Consider the following 27793-nt stretch of genomic DNA (forward strand, 5'->3'; position numbering starts at 1 on the left):
GTGAAAGTTAAATGGTGAGAGAATAAAAAGGCAGAATAACTTTCTGGTTTATTTTTATTTAAAAATACATCACCAAAAAATGTACACAAAAAGGAGAAAACCAGAAATTAAAAAACTAAAATATCAGTACAGAGGTGAACAGCTATAGGAAATATTAACAGATGTTTAAATTAGTAGAGATAAGAAATGTACAATTTCCTTTTAAAAGGATCTGTACTGATAACCCGCTCAGTATGTAATTTACAGAAATATACCCTGAAGTAAAATCCAAGCAGAACACACATTCTGTGCCAAGCAAGCATGAGCACAAAGCATCAGTACATCAGTGCTCATAGAGACCCGATTCCATCTCTCTTTATAAAAACTCAAATCAACACCTTTAAGCACATCTTAAATCAGAAAGAATTGGCAAGGCTGCTTTGTAAGAATAGTACCAGCAAAGTGAGTGCTGGGTCAATGGAAGCAATCAAAGCCGTGGTTCTTCACCCTTCTCTCACCAAATGATCATTTTCTTACCTTGTGTTTTACCTTACAGTGCTATCCAGTGTACAGATTTGTACACATACTTCACTGGAAAAATCCTTTCATCATCCAAACAGAATTACAGTAAATATATTTACATAGTCAACAGAAACTCTGCCTACTGGAAAACCATTGACTTTTTTGGAAAATGCTTCTATTTTTGTAAAGACTGAATGAATTTCTAAAAGGACAACAAAACACACACACTGAGGGATTATCAGATTGTGCTTTACTGAATGCCTGTGACTATAAACCTGCCTGGTCAGAGTGTATTTGGTACAACACACCACTACAATAGAGGGTATGCAATGATGTCACTTTTCTGTCAGAATTCCACCCCCGTCAGACTTGGAGGGCAAAACATTTAGGTGTAATGAGGAATGAAAAACAATACTGTGCTTAAATTAAAGGCAGTTTGACTTGACAGCAATCTATCCCAATTAATTATTGATTTCGATTTCAATGCTAGGGAAATACACTACACTGACATTTGGGTCATACTACAAGGCAGGATTTATTGGTGAAATTTAAGTATTTAGGACAAGCATGGATAGTCTGGTAATATATGGATAGGTTTGTACAAACATTTATATTACAGCTTGTATTTGAAAAACCTTACCTAACTAGGCCTACTTTGCACCTCACAATGCCACTCAATAATGTTATGTATTTATGCAGATAAAACAACTTCTCCAATGTTACCATTAAATCTAATGTACAAAATATCTTGGGGTCACTGAGTACTTTAATTTTTCCTTGTTCCAAGTATAACTTCCAATTCTAGTTATCTGGCTAGTTGTCTAGACTGGGCATGTCTTGATAGCAAACATGGTCATCTTTACTTTAGCTTCCGGCACTCTGTAAAAAGATAGCTCCGAATTCTTCCTGAATCTATTTGTACAGTCTATTGCACAACAGGTTTCATACATTAGATCTTTTTTCCTGGCATTCAAACTAAACGCCAATGCTGCCACTGTCTTTTTGCCACTTGGTGGGCATAGTCACAGTGACTAACATGTCATGTGCATAGCCTATAAAACAACACTAACACATGAGGTTATGAACAGCACTGCTACTTCTAGATTTACTAGTAGGTTTTCAGATGCAACTGTACAAGTAGTCAGAAGATAATAACTAGCCACAAGTTAAAGACTAGTTAACTGGTCAGTGGTTGTTTTAACAAATTAATACACAGTCAGGAGGACCTAATTAGCATAAAGTAACTCTCATCCCTACAGTTATAATCTCAGTCTAAACTAGTCTCTGTCCAAATTAGTAGTTTAACATTGTTATAAAGTTGTTAGTTAAGGAGTTAGAAACTAAACAGAACTTAATACTTGTGTTGTGTGATACCCAATAACCAGCAGGGGAAAAAAGGCACCAGAAGCGAGCCAGGTAGGTCACCATCTGCTTACAAATGAGCTATGCTAAATGTGTTAGGGTAACCTTATACTGAGGGCTGTGTAAGGGTTGGAGAAACCCTATGCTCTGAGTGTTAGGGTTAAGGGAACCCTATGATGACTGTTACAGAAATCCTACAATGAGAGTTGGGACTGATGAATTCTGAAATGTTTGCTGTAAGCACAAACAAAACCACAAAAGCTCTTGTGTATGAGATTTCTGAGGGACTTTGTTACAGGTATCAATAGTATTCTATATGGAGATGCCTTCTGGACTTTTCACACTTGGTTACAGAGTCACTTGAACAAACAAAATACTGTAGTGATACATTTTGTGTGTTGGTTACAGCTTTCCCCCATAAACATTTCATATACCGTCATATAAAGTGTAAAACAAATTTATGACACCCACTCACCCTCATACTCCCACAGATGCACAAAGATATTGAGGTGACTCTTTTCAGGTTTGGGTAACATGGCTCTAGAATCAGAAGCTTCATGGACCATCCTGTTGAGGGCATCTTGTCTGAGACTTTTAAAACCATTAAATTCAACTTCAGCCTTCAATTATCCATAATGTACACCATGAGTTGGAATGGGATCACAAGCAAATCCAAGCAAAAATTAACTAACAGGTGACCAGAAATTAACGGTGACCAGTCAAGTTGTTAATCACTATGGCACACCTCAAGAGCTCTCAGGCACTGAAAGATGAAAAAGTAAAAAAAAAACAATAATAATTTCTATATAAGGGGGAAAGTTTAGTCTATTAGTGTTTCTATCTATGCTGATGTGTCACACGGTAAACCTACAAAACTGAGCAGATGGCAACATAAAACCTATAGGAGAATATTTTCTTAATTAAGATTTTAACTTGGGGGGGAGAAAACTGGAAAAAGCTAAAGTCTTAAATGGCATTTGAAGAGGATTAAACTGATTTGGACTGAACATTCTAATCCCAATTGTTGGATTTCAATCTAGCAGTGCAATACAGACTGCTGCAGAAACAAGGTTCATGATCTGCATCAGTTAAATCTTTAGTTTTATTGCTGGAATAAATGTAATTTCACAGGCAAAGGCAGAGTCTGATCAGTTAGAGTATCTCTCACTAGACACTTAAAAAGAAAAAGGTAATGCATACAATTTACAATGCAGAACTGAGTGTGTCCACCTTCATATATCTGAGCATTGAGTCCTAGGACTTTCTGTATCCATGTCAGCTGAACTTCTGGAAGTAAAATCATGTTTCAGCAAGAGTTCAGAGAAGCTCACTGTGGGGGAATGGCAGTGGCTATTTGGTGTGTTTACGCTGGCAGCACCGTCACTGGCCGTCTCCTACACCCACGCTGCCCTACACAATAGATCCATCTCTGTTCTGTGCTGGGACCATGACAGGAACTGCCCCCATACGGCTGAGGTTGGGTCCAGCCATTCTGCTGGGTGGGGGCAGTGGCGCATGGCTGGGTGGCTGGTCGTATTCCTCGGAGGGGACCTTGTCATACTGGGCCTTGGAGTACTCATGGAGGTTGGAGGGGGACATGGAGCCCAGAGAGGAGCGCTGGCTGCCAGCACTGGCAAAGCTACGTGCTGTGGAGATCCGGCTCTTAGGAGGGGGCACATCCTCTCTGTGTGTGGAAGGAGGAAGAAACTGTTTTAGTTTGTTTCTGTGTTTTGTTAGGGAATTTCCAATTTCAGCGCCTCAGATAGACAGACATAGAATCCTCACCAGGCTACAAACACCAAATGCTGCTTTAGGAAATCATTTCTGAAATTCCTTAATGTTATTGTGAACCTATGAGACTGTCCAACCAAAGAACAGGGATTGACAACGCAAACAGATGATCCTATTTACATAGCCAGTATCTCAGATTTAAAAGCTACATCTACAAAAGAAAATCCCTCACATCTGAAGTCTACCACCACCAGTAAAATTAGGTATATACGCTTTATTTACATGGCTGAGTTGGTGGCATAGTGACATCTGCTGACTTATCATCAGTATGCCATGTGATCCTACACAATTTGATCAAGTAGCCTAACTGGTTGTTTAGAGCTGCTCTTCATATTATACTTGCTAAAGGTGTACTGCTCAAAAGTCAAAATAACTGGGCTAAAAAAATGCTCTATGGTCTGACACTTTCTCAAAACTGACAATCTCGTGTGTTTCATGGGGAAATAAAAAGTTAACATGATTAAATTACTTCAATATTTACTGTCAGTCTTTTTGCACATTTATATTTAAAAGGTTAAAATTACTGAAGAATAGTACATACTCATGCAAAATGGATGATCGATGTTTACATACTGAAGATTTATCTGTATGTATCTGATTGTTACACATTTGGTATGATCACAGCATCTTTGAGTGTAAAAATGCTACAGTGAAGAGAAACCCATAATCTCTACAATTATTGTAAGAAAACCTAAATTAATTTAATAAAATTTGAATTTTAATAAAAATGATTTTGCAGTCTCTTCACCTTTTCTGCACTCCAGCAAGGAGCTTCACACCGATAATCAGACAGGAACAGATTTAAAACGGCTAGATCTGGCACGGGACGCAAGTAAAGCAACTTGTAAACAGCCCGTGTAAGAATACGTAAGAATGTGACTGATATTCCAGCCAAACCACTCACAGTCCCTCCAAATTAACAAGCAATCAGCAGCAATAATCCAACCTAAAGTACAATAAAGGGGGAGAGAGGGCTGGAGCTGAGACAGGCTCCTGTGGATAATCCCCTTTGTCCCAATCAGGATAAGGGAGCACAGAGCTCAGACAGCACAGCATCCTAGGAAAGCCAAGCAGAGACCCAGCGGGGGCTGACCCCATAACGCCTCTCAACACCATACACCCAGACAGGGAGTAGGCAGCTGGGGGGTGCAGGCATAGAAGACGAAGGTTGGAGGAAAGGGGGCGGTGGGGCAAGCAGGAGGGGGCAGGGCAGCATAGATTACTGAACAAACAAAATTGTGCAGAAGAGATTAGAGCAGCTGCTTTTACTTAGAGGAGAATGGAGAGAAAAACAACTGATGGAGCAGCTCAGCAAGCTCTTGCTTTTTGCAGTGATGTGAAGGGACAGGTATGGAAGAGAAAGCTGTGATTTGAGGAAAATATAAAAATCTGAACAAATCAGAAATGGGCCTGGTGACTTGTCCCCATTTGTGTCAAAAGCTGTTTGTGCTTCACTGCTACTGAGAAATGTGTAATATGGGACTGTGCCGTTACAAACATGAGAGGACCAAATACCTGATCTCATAGGAGATTTCCTTCTCATACTTCTTCCTGTGGCGGGCACGACAACAACAGAACAGGATGAGGGCAATTAGGAGAAGGAGCAACAGCACACCGATCACTGAACCTGCTATGATACCAGCAGTGTTGGGTTCTGGGGATAAAGAGAGAAATAGAACAGACAGACAGACAGAGAGTGTTACTCCTTTTATGGTTTTATAAACCACAGATTGCTATTTCCAAAGCACTGTAATATGATTAGTTCTAATCCTAAAGCCTGATTATAGATATGCAGAAACAAAGATGAAAGCTTTGGAGGAACAATGGCTGGTGGAAGGAAATCAGTTTTATTAGGTAGTGTTTAGTTGAGTGTTGACTCACGTTGTATGACTTTGAGCTGCAGCACACACTCGTCTGTGCCCACCCGGTTCTTGGCAGTACAGCGGTATGTTCCAGATATCGCCTCACTAGCATTACGCATGCTGATTGTACCCGATGCAGGATCTGAGAGACAGAACAGTTTCAGTCCAGGCATGCTCTTTTAGAATAAGCCTAAAGTCAATACAAAAATCTCCAAAAACTTTTTTTTCCAAAAACAAAAGTTTCAAGGTAGGGGTATGGGTGTGTGTGTGTGTGTGTGTGTGTGTGTGTGTGTGTGTGTCACCTGTAACAGCAGTTGCTGGAAGTAGTTTATTTCCACTGATTCTGTCCCAAATGTACTGTAGTGGACTAGTGCCATCACTGGACTTGCATTTCAGTACAACATTGTCTCCAATATAAGTAGACCCCTCTGTGGAACACTTGGGTGTAGAGGGACGGACTGTGGAGGGGAAAATGGGCATGATTAGAATTCATTTTTAAAAACAAGAACAAATAAGCCAAGCAAATATTTCCCTCCTAATAGCAAATCTACCCTCCACCCTCCCTCTGGTGGTCAGCATGGAAGAGACAGAGCCACAGACACTGCTCAGCATGTGGGGCAGTACAAGGTTCCTCCACCCCCTCTTATCTAAACCACCCACCCAACTGAAATCCAACACAGCATCAGGAACCATGTTTAAAAGAATGATTAGAGCTGCTATCAGTCAAATAAATTAAAAACTGGGAACTGCAAGCAACAGAGCAGGGAGCTCACAAAGAATAAAGGCTGAAAAGAGGGAAGGAGAAGACTTATAGGAAACACACACAGAGAGAGAGAGAGAGAGAGAGAGAGAGAGAGAGAGAGAGCGAGAGAGAGAGCGAGAGAGAGAGCGAGAGAGAGAGAGAGAGAGAGAGAGAGAGAGAGAGAGAGAATGAATACACACGGGCTCCAGTATGAGTAATAGCAAACAGACTTTCCTTTTTCTTGGCAGGAGATGAAATGGGAATTCAAAAAGCAAACAATGAGCTAAATTAAAGACAGGCCTCCAATCTGGTGGACAGAGGCAAGCACCTTGCAAGGGGATGGGGGTGGAGATGGAGCGAAGCACGATAAGGATGAGAGTAAACGTTATTAGTTCCAGTCCCCTGGCTGAGTGCCAGGAATGCAAGCCAATGCTGTAATGACGTCACCACAGGCTGGTAAAAACAGCAGACTCATAGTAGGCTATGCTACTAGAGTACTATCCTATCCAGTTTCTGGTATTGTTCTAAATACAAATGGACTTTGTGTGGCAAAATCTGTAGGAAAGAATTCTAGAAATAAATTACATATATATGCTTTGAATTCTACTGCCTGTTACACAATCCTTAACCCTATTGTAATCGTAACCATAGTGGATAGAACCCTAAATCTGAGAAACCCTAATCTTATCCCTACACTGGTGAAACCCTAACTCAAAACCTATTTTGATGAAACCCTAACCCAAACAGAATAATGATGGTGCATTTTTTATTCTTTAGAATATGCTAGACTACAATGTACTGTGTAGGTATGTATCCCCGTAATTGTTCAGACTAAAGGACCAAATCATTAAAAAGCCAATACTATGGCACTTTTTTTAGTAGATAAAAGTGTCACTAAATATAAAAAGGTCTTCATGTGATGACCAGCTCACTATCTCATGCACCAGGCTTTATACTTTGGAGTATAGGTCCTTCAGTGCCAAGGCCTCCACACTTTCAAACTCTCTGCAATTTTTTTTCTTTCTTGATTTTCAAATCTGGTCTAAAGACTTTTCATTTTCATAAACATTTCCTTTCCTCCTTTGTGTCTCTCCTTTCTTGTGACCTTGGGCTTGTTAAAAGTGCTATATAAATGTTATTTATTGTTGTTGTTATTATTATTATTATTATGTTGATGAAGACAGGTCTCCATGGGGCGACGCTGTCCTTGGGCAGATTTACTGAGGCTGTTTGACAGACACACACAGCCAGACAGCATCTGTTCTGAATGAGTCCCTAGACTCAAAGGAGACATTAGAATGGGCAATGAAGGGAGGAGTAGCACACACCTGCATTCAGCATTGCCCCCATGGGCTACAGAGCCCAGTCTATCAATGTTCTTCCACCTGTCTTACTCTGGTGGAAGCCAAACAATAAGAGTACACCTGATGTCCATCTGTCTTCCAGAGACCAAGATTGTCTATATTTTCAACCTCTGCCAAAAGGCCATTTTTCTTAACCAATGTTCTAACTAGTCCAGAACCTAAGGCTACACTAGTTTACAAGATATACATGTCTGGAAACCAGCTGTTAAAAAACAAAACAGACATAACTAGGATTAACCAGCATTTTCACATTTCTAACATAAATCCAGTATGTTTGATAACATGTACAATTTTCTGTGATCTCAAAAAGAAATAACAGAAAAACTTAGATGCTCTTCCGTGGAAGATCATTATGATGTCCACACCAATGCATCATGGCAAACTGCAGCTGTGAGTATTTAAGAACTCCTGCACAAAGGATGGCGTGACACTGGATCCATCCATCACACCACTGCTTCTGGTGAACTAACCCATAACGGTGAGCAGCACCTTCCTACTGCCAATGCCAGGTGCCTTCTTCACTTTACACTGGTAAGTGCCTGTGTCAGATGCTTGAAGCGTCAAGAGGTTAATGGAGGCGTCGCCTTTCTTAGGATCAGAGCTGTTGAAGTGAACTCTGCCTTTCAGAGCAGGGTAATAGTCGTCATAGGCTCGGTCACCTGAGTACAAGATTATCTGGGGGGGGGGGGGGGGAGGGAGAGAGAGAGCGAGCGAGCGCGAGAGAGAGAGAGAGAGAGAGAGAGAGAGAGAGAGAGAGAGAGAGAGAGAGAGAGAGAGAGAGAGAGAGAGAGAGAAAATCATCAAAAGGGCATTTAACAATTTAAAATTAGAAACACCACCACAACAGCAAAGTTTCATCTTATGGAAGCTACTCTGGTAAAATGTCATGTTTATGTAACCAGCATGGTCACAAGATGTTAATAACTTGCATTTAGTACATTTAGCACAAATTTGCATTTAGTAGTGACAACATGGACTTAAGTACATAAAGTAGTGAGACAATCATAATAGGTTTTAAGCCTTATTCGTCTAAGATTACTTTCAATATGCGGTGGTGGGGTAACAATCTAATGTAAATAATTACCACTCTTCCTCAGGGGTTTTAGCCCTGTCTGAAAACAATAGTTCGGTTATTTCATGGACCAATACAGAAAGAATCAAGCACCTACTATAAATGACCAGTAAGAATAACCCCAGGTAATCCCATCAGAATTGCTTTGTTCATAATGGCTATAGACAGACAGACAAAATGTTGAATATTTCATACAACAATAATATTTTGTAGTTATGACCATTCAAAGCTATGTATTGTGTGTAAATTTTGATTTCTTAACCTGTGCAAAATCGGCCATAAATATGCAAATAGCATAAATAGATGTCCTATGGTAAAATTGCATCACCCCTCCTCACCAATTAAAACTAATCCCGTCTTAACAGGGCTTTCGACTGCTTATACTTTACTAAATTTTGCTAGAATGATAAAAAGTCAAGAATAACGGTCTTCTCAATTTATTTTTTATCCTTTGCACAGCACTCTAACTAGCACAAATAATTTAAATGTTTTATAAATAAGTCTTACTTATAATTGGATCATTAGTGACAGAACTCCCCCCACCCCGACTGTTTATTAAATGTCAAATTCTACAGATCTGTTTATCCTAAAAAAAAAAAAAAAAAATTAAAAAAAAAAAAAATCAGCATCAAAATTACAAATACAGAAGATTTTAGTCTGAGACTGAATTGAAATGAAAACAGCTCATATGAGTTGGGATTTGAGATGAGAAAGAAGATAAATGATACAGGTAGCATGTCTCTGTGCATGTGTCCAGGTATGAGCACATGAGTGCATGCATGCAGAATAAGGTGTGAAGCCATACCTGCCAAGCCTGGGCATATCTGTATTGTCACAGAGCAGACAGGCTAGTCTATGCCCCCTGGAGTGGATTTCTCAAAACTTTAAAGAAATATCCAAGTCTAAAGCTTGAAGGGACAAGAAATAAAGTCCCACATGGTAGCAAATCCCACGGTGTAAAATTAACATATAAAAAAGTCCAACACAGGCAGCACTACAGACAAGGTTGCAGCTCAGATGTTGGGAACGAGTCCCAAGATGAATTTCTGTATACATCCCGATTAAAAGTGAACATTCACTTGCAGTACGGAGTGTATCCAAAGCCTTAAGAAAATAACTTTACAGCATAAGCTTCTAAAGGCAGATTTATTAGAACTCCAGAAAGAGAAACTGTAAACAGTGCAGGGACATTTATCAATGGCATTATTGTGCATGTCATCTGACTGTAGTCACTAAAAACAGCATGAAGGACGGGGTATACGCACTTTCAAATAAGCATGCAGGTGTGTGTGTCTTACATGTGTCATTATTTTGCATGTGAGTGTGCACACTGATGTAGGAGATACTGGATGTCGGTATAAGAAAGTAGATGGAGAGGCCTGTATTGCTTCATTTGAAATGCAAAGCAGAACTGAGTTACCTAAGCATTGCTGATGACAGAATAACATTAAGGAATTCTCCAACATGTCCACCATTACTCTGCTCATTTATGGTGTGATTTATTAGAGTCAAAAAAATAATAGTGTGTTCATGTTGGCTTCTGCGATCCATTTGTCATTATTCGCCCATTGAGGCACTGTGCCAAACCACAGTTCACAGCCATTTATGACAAGGGAGTAGAAATTCTAATGCTTAAATTCTAACTCCCAGAGGATTTGTGTGTGGGATTTCTGAACTCACTCATCAGTGGCATTCCACAAAAAGCCCAATCACTCAGTTCAGTACTCCACAAAGAGATCTGAAACTGTTTGAGTTCAAGGCAGAATTCTGCTTTCACCTTCTGCAAAGATGTTTAAGGTCTTACTGAATCCTAGAGAGGTACTTGACAGAAAAAGAAGAAAAAGCACACCATGTTTGGAACTAGGGCTATAACTGTACTGATCTTATTTTTACCATGGTAAAAAAGCAACATTGTAGGTTCTTTTTCCTCTCTACACCTGCTCTTTTATTAATAACATCATCTCAAGGATTCTCCTACCACTGCCATACTGATGATATCCGACTAATGTGGTCTCTTCCACCTTCTGACCCGCATGTTTGGGTAACATTTAACAATGGTTGGCAGCCCACCACTTAAAGCTGAAATCCAGCTAGACCATGCAACTGGTCCTCTCAGGTATCTTGTCATGTCTTTAGAGAGCTCCTTGGTTACTCAGTACAAGAATGCAAGAAACATTGGTGTAATTGTGGATGACCAGTTGTGGTTCCCAACTATAGTCGCAAACTTGACACTGCCTTACAGGTTTCTCCTCTTCAACATTCAGAGAATTCATCCTTTTCTTTCTAGTGCTTGTTCAATCTCTTGTCATCTCCAGCTCACGCCTAAAAACATACCATCACTGGCTTCCTGAAGCTCCTTACATCAGATTTAAAACCCTGATGCTTACCTCCAAAAGCTAAAAACAGACATACTCCTTCCTGTTTGACAGTAATGGTCAAAACTTTCAAGCTTCAAGTACAGCCTGGCTTCACCCACCATCCTTCAAGATTCATTGAAGACAATCATCAAGACACTTCTCTGTCCTGGCACCCACTTGATGGAATGAACTCCCACTGGCTGTCTACCAGTCCTTTGCTGTCTTCATATGCCAAACTCATCTCTCATCAAAAGACTCATCTCTTTGAAAAAGCAGATGAATGTAATCCAAGTATGCACTTGTAGGAATGTTTTATATCAGGTCTTAGAAGACTGTCTTGTCCATTAATTGCACTCAAATTGTCTTGTATTTAGTAGCCCTGTATTCTATTCTACCACCTAGGTTTCAGTCCTGACTCTTATTTCTAGAAATATTTTGGTTTAAAATTATTTTTGGACTAATTTAACTGTACAAGCTAAGGATACTTTTCTAATTAAATAAACTGTGATTTATTTAAGTCTTTCTGAATAAGAGCACCTGCTACATGGCATACATGTAAGAGTAATTGTAATGATGCCTCAGATTGATAAAGCACTAAAGGAATAATGGGAAGTGTTTGATCCACTGTGCCTTGAAAAACAAAATAGGTCTACGCAGTTAACTATTAACTGTAAATAAAAACAAAAGAGAAAAAAAAAAAAAAAAAAAAAAAAAAAAAAAGAAGTATCAGGCTAACCTAACTCCCAAAACAACAAGGGCTACATGATTTCCAACTTGAGTCCAACAGCAACAAAACTGAAAATAGCTGCATCCTTACCTGTTGACATTTCTTTAATATGGTATCGAAAAACAGGAGGCGGCCTCTCTGACATGTCACACTCAACAGCGTTTCCTTGTACGCAAACATTAAATACAGCTAACACAGAAACCCACTACAGTCTGCTGATATTTATCTGCTTAGCATTAGCATAGTGAAAGAAAGAACAGAAATGTCAGTCTGGGCTTTATTTGGTTATCACCTAGCCATATGCTGGGCTGGACCTTGGGTCAAACCTTGGGCTGGACCTTGTCTGAGAAGCTAAACACCAACATTACCACCACAGATAAAGCCAGATTAAATGCTAATAATTGTGTACAACGCTAACATTGAAAAACAGCCTCTCTTCCGCCTATACGCTCTTACCCAGGCATGCCAGACTTACCACTTTCTCTTCTCTCTGGTTGTCAGAAGGCTGAAGACTCCATTCGATGTCCAGGGGTCCTGCGTCCTGAGTGGCAAGGCTAAACTGGCAGTCCAGTTTCACACTCCCACCACTGGCCATCTCTATAGAAGTGGGTCCTGTGGAGGTGATCTGTAGCCCATGCACTGCACCTACATACACAGTCACAGTACAATTTGTCACAGAGTGCATTGAACTGTATTGTTAGCAATGGCACAAAACTCTGCTAAAGCCAAACTCACTTTTTGTACTGAACAGCTATAATGAGACTTGGGTTATATCCTGATTTTAGAAGTGTTTTCAGGCAAACAAATGGAGGAGGACAACAGCAAGCTGCCTGTAACCTATAAGAATCAGTCAGCAGTTGGCACAGTAGCCGATTACAGCTTGGAAAAATATGCACTCATGTAGCGATGGCTGAACACACATCATCATAGATTAACATTCTACAGTCTACCATTCTTAGAACCCACAATACACAGCAGTGACTCTCTCAGGCCCACCCATATGAAGTTTTATCAAAGTGTATGCTTGTGTGGATGTGGGTAACAAAAGTATTTCAAAGCCAGTATGCTTTCAATTTACTTTCATTTTCAATGTGCAATGAAAAAGAATTTAAAGGTAAAATAAAAGTGCTCTATTAATAACGCTCTTTGACTTTTTATGTCACGGCGAGTTTCAGGGAGGCGGCTCCGTTTATAAAGCATGACAACAATGCACACCTGAAACCTCTGGAACCTGAATATCCAGTTTCAAACGTACTGGAGATATTCACAACAGGATTAGCTCATGGCACAAAGTGATCAAAAGATGCCAAAACAAGCGTGATACTCTCACTATTTGTTTGGCTGCTGACGGGCGTAAGGTCTGAAGGCTGCGAGGAAGAAGAAGAGGTGTAGTCAAGTCTAAATCGAATCCTATCTGAGGGTTACAACACAGCTGTCTGTGAAGGTCTCTTAAGGGAACCTTGCCATGGGCAGGGGCATTTCTAGCATTTGAAAACATCTGGAGCTAGTCAGGAGCTCCAAAGGTGTCCTCCCCCTAAGTTGGACATTCACATCTTATATATGGATCTTCTCATGCTTTTTGAAGATCACAACCTTAGACCTTTATCAACATAGCTCAAGCCTTGCTTAATAAATTATATTAGCTACCTATTAATTACTACGACTTTTATTTGCCAGTACTCGTCAGGTACAGGAATCTGCTTTTGTGATAGTCCACATACTACACCGCAGACAGGAATAAATGCACAAGGCTTGGGGAAAGAATGTACAGTATGGAGCCAACACATTAAAATTAGGGACAAATATGCAAATAAAAGGGTAAGCATGACTCAGTTAACAGTAAATAGATTTCTGTGTGTAAAGTGAATTCAAATGTACAGCATGCAAGTTGTGGTTGTGTAAACATGACAGTAGTACAGGCTGTATTAGGTGCTTCAGTAGTGATTAAAAATCAATGTTTTTCATCCTGACTGTTTTCAGGGAAGGATGGTAGACAGATGATGCATAGACTATATCCTCACATTATAAAAACACATTTATTCCAATGTCTTGCATATTATTTTCTTATCAAAATGCACGTTTTGTGCATTGTTTACTTATATATATTAATATAATCTTCATTCAGTAAAATTACTAACCCGAGGTTCTCCAACTGTGAATTTCAAAAATGCATTATCTCCCTAGAAAAAGTAGCACAGCATAAAAGTCTTCAATGAAACATTTCTGTTAAAGAGGGACATCACTGGTTTAAATAAACTTTATAATGAACTAAACAATTTCTCCTTACAGAATGGATAACTTTCATTGGCTTAGTAAGCCATTTTGTGGCAAGCTTTTGTATGCTATGAAGAAAAACAAAAGCATCCTACATATATCTACTTTTAGTTTCAGAAACTGGCCTACATGGTTCTCTCTTCAGTTGTTCTGTAGGATTGCTTGTTAATCAAATATTTTTTGCCACCTCCTTTCTGATCACAGCTCATATTTAAAAAGGGACATATAAATATCCCATTTACACAAGCTAACATTTCCCTGGGGTTTTAATAGAATGTCTACGTCACGCTCAAAATACTACAAGGATCAACCACCATAGCATCTTTTTCACCATTTCAAAACAGCCCAGTTCATAATAACCAGTTTGAGTGATAAATCGATGATAAATTATAAGCAAAGGCAACCCAACCTCTCTTCTGCGTGAACCCTGGAAGAAACATTGCTGCTAGAGAAAACAGCAGTGCAACCATGTGTGTCTGAACTGGGGTCAGACTCTGACTTTGCTCTGATGTCAGTTCTGTGGTCACTCTAGTAGTGACACATACGAACATACATAGTTACACACTGCAAAGTGCTCCCAGTTGCTAAATTACAGATGGGCGTGCTTTACAATATGTTAATTTCGCAAACACTGCTTATCTGAGGTGAACATAACTAAAATTGTAACTTTTAATATTAACTTGTTGAAAAGATGAAGTTCCTCTTAGAGACATTCAACTAATAAACTAATAGTGTTAACATTACTGTGGATCCTGCAGGAAGTAAACAAACTTTTCTTGAGGATGACAACGCTTGGAAATTGCCAATTCATTCAATATCCTTCTAGAGCCTGAATAAAACGGGTAGCTGTCTGCTCATCTGCCTGTGTCTATGCTATTAGAATCTGCAATCATCTAATCCAGAACAGGACTAGAACTCTCAATGGCTGAGCTCGCTCCCAATTCAGCAGGGCACTTGCAGAGCCCTGGGTGGGAGCACAGCCAAGTGTGACCTTGCATTTACCAGGACACAGCTCAGTAAGTCGGACTGCGACTGAGAAAGAACAGACATAAGATACTGCTCAGTTCACTGCCTTCACATTACTAGTAAGACACACACTGAGCAAATTCACACATTTTTAAATTCCAAAGGTATATATTTAACACTTACAAATGGCAAAATAAAGCTGAACCTAAATCAATTAGCAGGGGAGCACATAGGACACAGAAAAGCTATGTAACTTAATACTGAAGTCCTCCTTTATAGTAAGGACAAGTGCTCTCCCATCACTTAAACCAGAAGATATGTAGATAGATTAAAACTGGTTTGTTATTATAAGTAATAATAATAATAATAATCATAATGTATTATGAGAAGTTAAAATGTAACCATTTTCAGTGCTTTTGCAATGTTGTATTTTGTACAGTCATGCCAATAAAGCCACACTGACTTGACAGAGAGAGGAGAGAGAGAGAGAGCAAGAGAGAGTGCAAGAGAGAGTGCAAGAGAGAGTGCAAGAGCGCATGCGTGCGCGAGAGAGAGAGAGTTACAAATCTATACATTATGGATAATGTTTGGATGTGTGGAGGCAAAGACAGATAAGACTAGAGGGAGCACAGTTTGTGTAGTGGAGAATAATAACCCAGCCTTTACAAGACGTAACAGCACACACAACCTATGACTGAGCACTGGGTCAGTAGTCACCACCACAGCAAGAAAGTTACAATGGCACCAAACAGCATAAAGTTGCATGGATAATACCAATGGAATTAAAGACAGGTGGAAGATGGTATACTTAGAACACCAGGCTAGAACACAGGCTGTTCAAGGCCAGGTGTTGTGGAGCATTCCCACAGAGGCTATTCAGTAACAGCTTGCGCGCACTGAGCAAAGGTGTTGGGTAATGACCACCTGGGGATGACAAAGACACCAATTTCATCTTCTTAGGGAAACAGTGATGAAATGAAGATAACAATCCAGGTAGAAAGGAGGGAAAAGCTAGGTGTGTGCTACTGTTTTGTCTCCACAACTGCCTGTCACTCACACACACACACACACACACACACACACACACACACACACACACTCTCAGCAATGTATAGCCTGCTAACGTGGCCCAATCAGAGGTTACAATTCCAGGCCCAAACAGAGCGCAGGCCACAAATTATAGGGCCAGTCAGACCACTAAACAGTGACCGTGCGTAACAGCACGCGCGCACACAGCGATGACGCCATAAATTTCTCTACTCACAATGACCTTCTCCAATTCAAGCATACACACGCGCACACACATGCACGCATACATGCAGCCTTTCAGAGGACAATTATATGCGAGGGTCAGAAACCAAGTAGCCTACTAGACAAAGACAAATGTCTTATTAGCACATGCTCACACACATGCTCACACACACTTCCCCATTGTCAAAATACCCTCATTAACATTCAAGCTGGCTCAGGCATGAGGATTTCAAAAGCAGTTACAAGTAACATTTTAATGTTTTAAAGTATACAATATGAACAATTTAAACATTTGTTTATTTAATTTAGCATCAGTGCATGGATCCTTTAAATGATTCGTGTGTGATGATCTCCAGCTGCCAATGACCCCACTCTAACACCAGGCAGTCCCGTCACTAGTCTTGTGCTTTTTTTCCTGGATTCTTTTGTCCCACCTCCCTCATTCCTCGTCTCTATCCCTCACTCCTGCACATGTGCGCTCCCTTCTCCTGAACCTCTCCTCCTTTTCTCTCTCCCTCCCCTTCATGTGCGCGCCTCCTGTCTGAGTCCTGGTCTCTCTCTGGCCCTCTCTGCTCCAATGAGGGCTTCGTTCCCCTGGGGGGCGGGGGTGTCTGAACTACACAATGAGCAGACACTCCTGTCTCCTGGCAACAGATCCTCCTGAGAATGCTGCTGGGGCACTTCAGAGAGAAAGAAAGTGAGAAAGGGAGGGCAGGAGACAGGGAAGATAACACTGAGGCTAAACTGGGGGACGAAAAACTCTGATATGGGGGTGTGAAAAAAAAGCGCTGAATCAGGGAATGCGGAGGGGGGATTTAACTATTTAAATCCCCTGACATGAAGACAATGGCAGCTGCAGTTCAGACAAAAGGCATAAAGCACATTTATGTCTGCAGTAAAATCACCATTACATTTTTTTTTTTAAATAATCAAAGCCAAAAAGCAGCAATTGATAGAAGCACTGCAGATCGCTACCTGAGTAGCTCTTCAGTTCATTTTAAATAGTTGGGGACAAAATGCATCTCAAGTGCAAGGCAATTTTTTTTTTCAGTCCTGTACATTAGTCTACATAAAGCTTTTTCATGGTTTGCATTTTACCATATGCCATTAGTGGTACTTGGAATGAAACAGCGTTTAGATGGAAAATGTTTCAAATGAAAAAAGCATTAAGAAAAATGGAAAAAACCGTCAAGCAGCTTAAAGAAAAAGACTATTAAAAATCAGCGAAGGTCATGGGGACATAATACTTGTTTCCAGTGAGGAGGGGCCACCAGAACTGCAGAGTGCTGCGTTTTCTAACAGATGGACCTGTGACAACTTTCATATGAAACAAAATTTAAACAAAACAGTGCATTGAGTTCTGCTCTCGGCCCATTTCACTCTCCAGTTTCATCTCATGCCCTTTCCTCATTGCCAAATTATTACTCATACATTTACTGCATGTAAAATACTCTCCTATGACTAACAAAGGTCTTGGGGAATTAAGCTTGACCTACTCTTTTCCACTGTAATCACTTTGAAGTGGGCTACCACTAAGGCCTAGCGCACACTACAGGATTTCTAAAATTAAAAGTAATCTTGAAGACACGAGGCTCCATACATAATGACAAATTTCACAGATTTTTATCCATAACAAAACTGCCAATTAAGTGGCTTCATGTTGCTATAAATACAATGACCAACTTGTTTTCTCTCACTTATGGAGTTCACACACTAGTGCTTTTTTCCGCTTGCTCTGAAGTTCAATACATTTGGTGAAGTGTGAAAACAGTTTTCAAGCCCGGGAGCGGTTCAGAGTAGTGAACTCTGGTCCTTCTGAAACCGACGGTCTGGGGTTCGCTTCTAGCAAGCTCTGGAGTGGAAGCTCTCTGCTTCCCGCTCCTGGTGCCGTGTGTCAGGATGCATGATTAGATTGTTTTGTAATGTGACTGCGTTGACTTATCACTATATTACTTCCCTTTTCAAGTTTGGTATATTTTCTGAGTAAACAAATGCTTACTGTCCAGATAAAATGTGTAAATCTATTTATTTTTCTCAGGTACTTAGAAGTTTTGCACAATTCTGCAGAGTATATTTTACATGAAGAAAAAAAAAATCTATATACGCAAAATGCAACAAAAAAAATCATCTTGTATGAGAATGGCTCCTTGTTTGCAGGTGCTCCTGTATGGTGAAATTCCATACATCCCAAAAGCGCTGTTCCTTGCTGCCCGATAATAAAAAGCAGCAAACGAATAAAGCTTCTTTCTACCACTTTACGAACCTTCATGCAGAATAGCGACACATGTAATTGTCTAATCGATCCACAGTTTGGATAGAGATCTAGTGCATGTCCTGGCTGCAGACTCAAGTATTCAGGACAAGTGTGAAAATGCCCTTAGTCTAAAGCTGCATTCCATTCCACAGGATCCCCAAGAACTGCCATTATATTCCCTACACACTAATAATGTGATATGGGTCAAAGGAACTGGAGTCGATTAAATCCCTTAATCCGGAGTGTCCTCCAATGCCATCACACAGAAGACATTATACACATCACAAATGTTTCTTCTCTTGACAGTTGAACAATTAGAAACTTTATTTGATAATGTGACTAGACTGAACTGTATTTAAGCAAGAGCAACCCTATATTTTGCACATAAAATGAACATCTGGTTGATGCTGTCTAAACAGCTTACTATAGCCAATATTTATTTCAGGATCACTAACTAGGTAAAGGTTCATTTTCCAGCTGATTTGGCAACTTTTCTGAACAGGTAAATCACTGAATTTAACAAAAGATATTAAAATATGTATAAAATATTAAAAGCACATACGCACATATGTGAACTCTGACATATTCCCATTTATGAGCCAGCCTGCAGGCTTAGCACACCAGAAGATTGACTAGACATGCAATGACTGATGCGTAAATCATGTCAGTTTCCTGCATAAAATGTTACGCACAACTGTCTGCACAGATTGAAGTTCCATTACAACTGAACATTTCACCCCTTACAGTTTGGAATCTCCCTTGAAATGGCCAAATTCCTTGAGTAATCCACTTTGCAAGGAACTACTAGGTTGACTGGAATGCACTTCAAGTTTAAAGTAGTTTTTCATTTCAAACTAAAAAGGCCTAAGAAAACTAAAAAGGCCCAAGATCTGTTATTTGAAAGTCAGAGGCCTCAGGTTTAGCTTTTTTAGACTCTGTTATACAACTCTACAGACTGACCTTACAGTCTTAGACATAAAAAATGTCTGGTTAGATGCTCATGCACAGGGGAAATGGTTCACACTGCTGGTATTAATAACATTAATTGGGAAGGAACCGCAATATATAGCCTGCTAATGTGACCCAATCAGAGCACAGGCCACCCTGAATGAGTAAAAGCGCACACACAGTGATGACACCATAAATTTCTCCATTCACACTGACCTTCCCTAATTCAAGCCCCCACACAGCCTTTCAGCAAGAAATCGTGTGTAAGGGTCAGAAACCATGTAGCCTACTCGACAGATGTTTTATTAGCATGTAAACTCAGAGCTACTAGAGGAACTTTTTTTTTTCCTAATACCTGTACATGAGAAGGGGAATGCACACACTGAAACAAACACACAAAAGCAGGCAGGCAGGCAGGCACACACACACCTGCCAGGTTCTCACCAATGTCTTTGATGTTAGATGGGCCCTACAGCTTAAACTGAATCCATGAAAATAATTCTAGAAAATCCTCTCTAGAAAGGCAGCACTCAATTACGGATTAGCGGCTGTAACGTTCTGTTAGTTGCACAAGGCTCAGTGCCAAAATCATTACTGCCATTTCCCAAAGCATCTGCTGCCTTACACAATCATGACTTCTCACACCTCCACAGTTCTAAAGCTTTGGGGGATAAAACTAGTTTATGTTCAAAACAGTAGATGTTTCAATCACATCATCTTTAACAACAGTACACTGCAGTTACTCCTTGAAATTGAATTCAGATATTTATAAAGGCAACAGAACTATAATTTGATTTTTTAATTTTATTTCCAATCTTAATTTACACCATATCTCAGCGAGACATTACTGATGGTTTATCATTTGCACATGTGGCAAGATCCAACGTTTTCTCATCTCCTTAACCCTTGTTCAGAAATTCATAGCTATAGAATGTAAACTGCACTATCCGCATTTTGCAAAATACAGCTGAACCAAAATCACAAACTCAGGTAGTGGCCATTTCAGCAGAGCCAAGGCAGAGGAGCACGGCATGGTCAGGAGTTCCAGGCTAAAGCCCGCCTCCACCCCCCCACCCCTCTCTTTTACAGACACAGCCACAGGCACGCACATGTACACAAACACGGCAGAATGCAGATTCAGTAAGTTTCTCCTCCTCCTTGAGGCAGAGTGTGTTTCAGCACAGATAACACTGTGGGGTTGAGATGAATTAAACCCCCACACAGTCAAACCTACTCGTGTGTGAAGAGAACACATCTCACATCTACACTCTTTAGTGTCAGTCTTCTGTCACCCGTTTCATTCAGTCAAGCAGAAAGGGAAGGTGTTTGAGAGTCTGAAAGAGTAGAGCTATCCCAGCAGTCCCTGTTACACCGGTGTATGTGAGTTATCTACCTGTAGGCAAGACCTCTGTATTTCTCACAGGTGGCAGGGACTCTGTGCTGACTATGAAGGCAGGATCTGTTAGACTGAGCTGTAGTTTGCTCACTCTAAAAATACACTCCAACCTGAATCCCCAACATATAGCTAAAACAGTGTTTGCAGTTACAAACATTCTCAAATACATCTGTTTAAAAACATTCTGCAATACCCAATATTACAACAAGCCAAAGGAGAGAAAATATGGCATACATTGCTAGTCATATTTTCCATGAATTCAGAAACATTCTTAAGCATTTCAATAAACCCACTACTGGCTTGTATGTGACCAAAGGCTGTCAATCAGAATGGAAGGCCCACACTCAAATTTTATCAATCCCTTTCTGCTCATTTAATGGAATTTAGAAGGGGAATGTTTTTCAGATGAGAGTATCAAATTGATCTACACCTACACTGTTCAAATTTAACCAGCTCTTTGGTATGGAATTTTTGAGGCATGGAATGATACATACTGCCATTTTCTGAGAGTCTCATTTGTGTCTATTTAAAAAGCCTAATAAACATGAGTCAAGAGGATCACAGAAAGCATGAAGTGACTAAATATATTCTACAAGGAACACCCTTTTATAATCTATTTCTTAAGGAACACCCTTTAAAAAAATGTCTGCGGTCACAAAAAGAGCCAGTGAGAGTGCAGTCACCAAGAAATGTAATCAAAACGCAGTGTACTCACATGTATTTAAACAGCAACACTGCAAAAGCCCTCCAGCGAGGAAGAGAGTAAAGGGCTAAATATAAAGGAGAAGCCACACCTTAATTTCTAGCACTTCATTGAGGTCAGGGGGTGTTAAAGATGACACCGATCTGATACCACATATGAGAAGTGGATCAATATCAGCAATAAATGCTGGATCAGATATTGGGAGAAACATTATCCAAAACAGTCACAAATACATCTTGAAAATAACATAGCAAGTTGCATTGTAACAGGCAGGTTTGTTTTTGTTTGAATAGCCAGGTTGAAAATAGCACTGCAGTACTTTGTAGCAATGTGGCACAAGTACACGATAACAGCCAGGTTAGTTACAGCACAATTTACACGTTGAGACTGCTGTAGAATTTTTCACATTAACAATTATAACTATTGCAATCAAATACAAGTAGCAATGCACGCATGTGATGACTTGCAATGCCATCATGTAGTTGTGATAATCCAGTGTGGGGGAACAGGTTATTTGCCTTCTAGGGAGAGCAATTAAACAAGACAGTAATAGCCAGCCTCTTAGCGCTGTTCACAGAGACCAACAGTGATTTATTTATTAATCCATTCTTTCAAAAACAACAACAACAACAACAACAACAACAACAACAAAACAAGTAATGTTTCTGGTTTGGACCTGAGGGCATATTCAGGGTCTGGGAAAGGAGAAAGAATAGCAGAAACCTGACACAAACAGAGCTGGAGAGGTGAGTTGAAAGAACAGCAGAAAGAAGTAAAGCACTCACCTTCTGTAAATTCATGAAAAAGTGAGAAAGCTGCTGAGTTTGCCATTAGCCTGCTGAGATGGACTGGAACATTTGATTAAGAAGCCAGAGAACTACTCTGCTAAAAAGTACAGTGCACGGGGAGTACTATACATCTGAGAAAAACACAGGTGATGCCTAAGACAATGGAAGGAAAACAATCTCGCACGCAAAAAACCCTCTTAACTCCAATCCAAGTTCCTTCCCAGCCACTGAACCTCAGCTCTGCTGTGGTTTTTAATTAAAATGATCATATTGGATATTGATATGAAGTGATATTGAATGTATGTACAGAAAAATTGGTATCATGTCACCTCTTGTGTGTGATGTGCATGTCTGCACAGTCATGTGTGCTAGAGAGAAATAACGTTAAAAATACAGAGAGGAGAGCAGATACGAAGACCTTGTATTTATAATTACATTATGATGGGGTTAAGAAGTAAGGAGCCCGCTGCTCCTTCACTAGATTCATTTCCTCTATCTTTAACCCTTCAAAGTGACATACACATCCCTAGAGCCAATGGGGAGAGTGGTAAGGACAGATGTGAGATACTAGAATGAACAGCTAGGTAAAAGCAGCAAGAGACGTGACAATAGATTCCACCCTGAAAATATTGGTTTCAAGCACTTGCTTATTCATGAGGCTAATGAATCATCTTTTGTTATACTACACACAACTCCTTAGAGTCAGAGTCCAGGTTCTTATTCTAAAAAGAGGGTGGGAAGAGTGATTTTATTTATATTTTTATATCTATATCTCTCATATCTATCTATCTATATATATATATCTATATATATATATATATATATATATATATATATATATATATATATATATCTATAGAGAGAGAGAGAGAGAGAGAGTGTAAGCTCTGAGAGACAAGGAGAAGAAGCTGTTTGCTAATGGTTATATCAGACAGCACTTCTACAGAAGTGTCACACTTGCTCAGCCACAGACAGACAGATATATACTTGCCTGCCTGGACTCCCCTCACATCCCAAACCCTTAGATCACTCATCATGCTATATATAAATCACAGAAAGGGCCACTGGGAGAACAAAGCAGCTTTGTGTTAACTGCCTGCTTCAATCAGGCCACAGCCTACTTATTCAGTATGAAGTTAAGAGAAAAGCAAGTTTACATCAGCTTTAATTGTAATAGAATATTATCGTGTTGCAGGACATATACAGACAGAAAAAAAAGAGACAGTCAAAGCCCTTCTCTGTGAACACATCCCAAGGCCAGGTTCCCCAGGTCTCCTAGCAACAATTTCCAGGCAGGGGCCCTAGAGTAAGCATTCGGATCAGGTAACAGCAACATAGGTTCACTGAAGTACTGAAAGCAACCAAGCTTGCGCATGTGCACGCGCACACACACAGTGCTTACAGTGGGCTAGTAGATATACTCTGCTCCCACTTGAAAGGAGCAGGCCCAAGAGGGAGAGACAGTAATGAACAATGAAAACATTACGCTAAACCACAGACAAGAATGCTGATCACAATAAACCCAACAAGTATAAAGCAATAACACACACACACAAGCAGAAAAGGTCAAATTCGAGATAGACAACCATCCTTTCTGCTCACTCATTCTTACTTAGACTTTTTTTTATTTATATTTTTTATATTTATATTTATTTTCTCATGGACTCACCCCTGCTTCAACTATTCTACTCACTCACAAAGCCACTCAATACTGTAAACATGACAGACTGCTGACAGACCAACTACAGCAGAGAACATGGCCTAGTATGAGCTAACATTTCATGAATGATCTAAAATAATAATCAGGATTATATCCAGATAGAGACATTATCCACATACAAATACAGGTGTAAAAGCACCCAAGCAACATTTAAAAGAGATTTTTTCAAATCTCTTCAGGTGGTGGTGTGACATGCATTTTAGCCCGATGTTATTGTAGTGTAAATGCATCTGTCTCTCTATGCCACATTTAACAAACAAAACCCTACCCTAGACAGTACGTCACATTGAACATGATCCATGACCATGAAGGGGTTCTGATACACTCACACATGTCTTCATTCTCTCACCCACTGATCTGTCCAGCACAGCAAGTGTCACCTGGTTATGCTAATTAATACAGGGGTACCTCTGTATTAAGCACCATAAACAGTCTTGTTAACATCAACTACAAGAGCTTGTGCCTTCCTATAAGCTTAAAAGGAAGGCACACCACCATGCAAAATATCAAGTTTGAGTCAGCAACAGCAACCAAGTTTTGCATAAAGGAAATGCAGAAAACAAGGAAAACACGGGTAGTTGGATAAGTGCTGAGTTACACAGAAGGTGCTACATTAGCAATCAGACGTCAAAGTGACTAACCAAAGATACTTTTACTACCAAGCATAAATGTGGTTAAAATTGTATCAAGACGTAATCTACGAAACGGACAGGTGTAAACAGGGTCATGCATTTAATTCTGCTTTGTATTATGAGCTTTTACACCTGATCAAAACCAACAACCAGAAGGTAAATGATATCAGACATGAGGTACTTTCTGTAAATTAATTAAAAACTACAAGTTATTTATTCTAGTGTAAATTTCACTAGAAGACCTTGGCATGTCTGGCATAAACAATTTATTACACAGCAATCACATTTACTGTATGAGCAGCCAAAAAAAACTTACTACATTTATTTTAATGATACTGTAATTAGTGCTAATATAACATCTCTACATAATAAAATGTTACCACATATTACAAAAGAGCCAGGAGTGAATGCCAGCTCAAAAGCCAAGCCCTGTTCCCCTCTGACTTCAAAACAAAGGCAGGAATGAAGTATGAAACCAAAGCTCTTCAGAATAACACTCAGGTTTATCAGTAACCAAGGGCACAGAAAGCCAACTGCATGCTCAGTCGCTCACAAACAATGTCACCATCACTGTGTCTCTATGTAAACATTTTGGTTTTCCTTCATTCTTTTTCAACTTATTGAACCTTTGTTTTCAATGTGTTTGTGTGTTGTGAAGCACACAAGCTCAGTAAACCATTAACCACAGCTGATACTAGCAGCTTCACCTACAGGTTTCTCAGCAGAGGGGGAGGAAGCAACCAATCTCAATGTAAATACCTCTTAATCTTTCACTCCATTACTCAAACTCCTCCCTCTTCATTTTTTTCTATAACTCTCTCCCTCTCAAAACTGAAGGCTGAGGCAAAAACTTTTCATTTATCACAAATTCTAGACCTAAACTAATCAATAGTCAATGAACAATCAAATGTTCATGCAGTTTGTAAAAATAATTTGTCTGTTAAAAATCAATGAGGAATTCTAAAATAATAATACAGGTTTCCAGTAAGTGTGATGTAAAACTCATGAGTATGCAATACTCACTGCGCGCGCGCGCACACACACACACACACACACACACACGACGTTTTCCAGTAAAGAGCACAGTAAAACTACAAATCACAACAAAAAAAAATAAAATAAAAAATGCCTGTTGAGTAGAGTCTTAAGTAGAGGTTTCTCTCGAGGGAGGGACAGAAATTAGCATACATGTTATTTGGCAGACTGGATGAAACTTCACTCGGTAAGGCGCAACAGTCTATTGTATTGACTAGCTACTACCTACAATTCAACAAAATACAATTCTAGTAACAGTTTAAAAAAAAAAACCTCCCTTTATGTAGGACCAAATTAAAGATAATGCGTTCTGGATTTATTCACTTAGTGTTGACTAATAGATTGGATGGGTAAAAAAAACCAAAAAAAACCCCTTTTCCTTCTCCGCAAAGAGGAAATCGTCTGTATCGTGTTAGGGAAAACACCAACCAAACACCATGCCAAGGGATATGTTCACTAGCTATCTAACTAAACATTATCCATCAACTTTCAAAACGATAATCAATTTACCAAAAGATATGATCATATCCACACTTAACAAAAAATAAAGCAACTATTTAATATGGAATAACTGGTGCTTATAGGATTTCGATGATACGTTATTTATCTAGTGAACTAGCTAGCTAGGTTAGGTAACTAGGAATCTTTCATCTTTCAAGTGAGCAGCGTAACAATTTTTTTAGTTCTTTCTAAAAGTGATTAAGACTTAGAAAAGCCTACTTGCCTAACTAGCTAAATAAATACAACAAAATAAACGGTAAAAAAAAAAAAAAAAAAGTCAGACAGATAGGTAGAACAAACATCACTCCAACACTCCTTATTACTTGAGAACGGCAAAGGCGAAACAAGTTTACGAAAAAATATTTGAGCGAAAACCTAACGCATTTTAAACAAACGACATCCTAGACTCTAGTTAGCAAAACAGCTAGGTAGCTAGCTAAGCTAGCTCTATGGATCAACTTTAGCTCCTATCTTTGTTAACGGTAACCTACGTACCTGAGATGACAATCATAAAAATGTAACATAAACGCGGCGATTTCAGATCCATTCCTGCGGTCATATCACTCGATTCCTGTCCTGATGCAGACAGAAGTAATTAGATAGCCAGCTAACTTTTTTTTTTTTCGGACTCGAGCGTATTCCCGTGAAACCGTCTCGCTCATCAAACTCCGATTGCTGGTCGCCACAGCAGGTGGATTGAAGCTGGAATCTGAGCACGTGATTTCCGGAAGGTATGACTCGCGGGAGAGTAGGAACAGTCCACCTACGCCACCTGCGGTACGAGCGCTTCAAATGAATGAAATAGGTCTCCAACACACCTCAAAGGTAACAAGAAGCGTAAGGAAGTAAACTGTCATTAAGCAATTTGGATGAAATAAAGTAGATGTGATAATTGCATACAATTGGATAAAATAAAAATAGTTAGTCAGTGGTCCCTGTAGTCCACTGGGCCATTGTAAACATATGAGCATTGCAATCTTCATTTGTAAAAATTGGGACATAATTGGGAAAAACAGCCAAAGAAAGCCATTGTGTTAATTAAAAATAGCTTCCTTCTATAATTCCGTTAGCTTTATGTTTCACTTTTAATAAATCTATGAATTATATATATATATATATATATATATATATATATATATATATATATATATATATATATATATATATATATATATATATATATATATATATAGACTGTACACTGGAATTCTAATTTCAAGCAGCTCTAAAAAGTTTTCAATACCGAAACATCATAGAAACCTAATAATAAAAAGAAATCCAGTGTATTTCATGGTAGCTGACTAAGCTTTCAAGAATGTTTATTTTTGATGACAGAACCATTTCCTCGGTGTAAGTTATTCGTAGACATATAGTCTTTCTGATATACTCTTAAGCATATTTGCCTCTGTGAAATGTTTTATCTGTTTTTAAAAATGTAATTTAATTTGCTGACAGGCTTTAATACATAAAATAAGATTAAAAACAGTTTGAGGACTGAAGTACTGAAACAAATATGTCGATAACAGACAAAGTACGTAGTTCAGTTG

The 27793-nt window shown here is 39.4% G+C and overlaps 1 protein-coding gene across 2 annotated transcripts; it reads right to left on the reverse strand.

Moving 5' to 3' along the window:
- Positions 1-36: 36 nt before the first annotated feature.
- On the reverse strand, positions 37-26924 carry cxadr (CXADR Ig-like cell adhesion molecule). Of its 2 annotated transcripts, none has more exons than XM_027007044.3 (7): positions 26742-26924; positions 12254-12423; positions 8093-8297; positions 5819-5974; positions 5536-5658; positions 5170-5308; positions 37-3547 (listed from the first exon to the last, which is right to left on the reverse strand). In XM_027007044.3, the coding sequence occupies exons 1-7, from the start codon at positions 26803-26805 to the stop codon at positions 3274-3276; spliced, it is 1131 nt and encodes a 376-aa protein (XP_026862845.2). In that variant the 5' UTR covers positions 26806-26924; the 3' UTR covers positions 37-3273. The 2 variants fall into 2 exon arrangements, with proteins under 2 accessions (XP_026862845.2, XP_081558743.1); XM_081702617.1 differs by lacking the exon at positions 26742-26924 and adding an exon at positions 12514-12691.
- Positions 26925-27793: the final 869 nt, after the last annotated feature.

This window comes from Electrophorus electricus, chromosome 19 (genome assembly GCF_041902795.1).
Source record: "Electrophorus electricus isolate QZ-2024a chromosome 19, ASM4190279v1, whole genome shotgun sequence".
Classification (NCBI taxonomy): Eukaryota; Metazoa; Chordata; class Actinopteri; order Gymnotiformes; family Gymnotidae; genus Electrophorus; species Electrophorus electricus.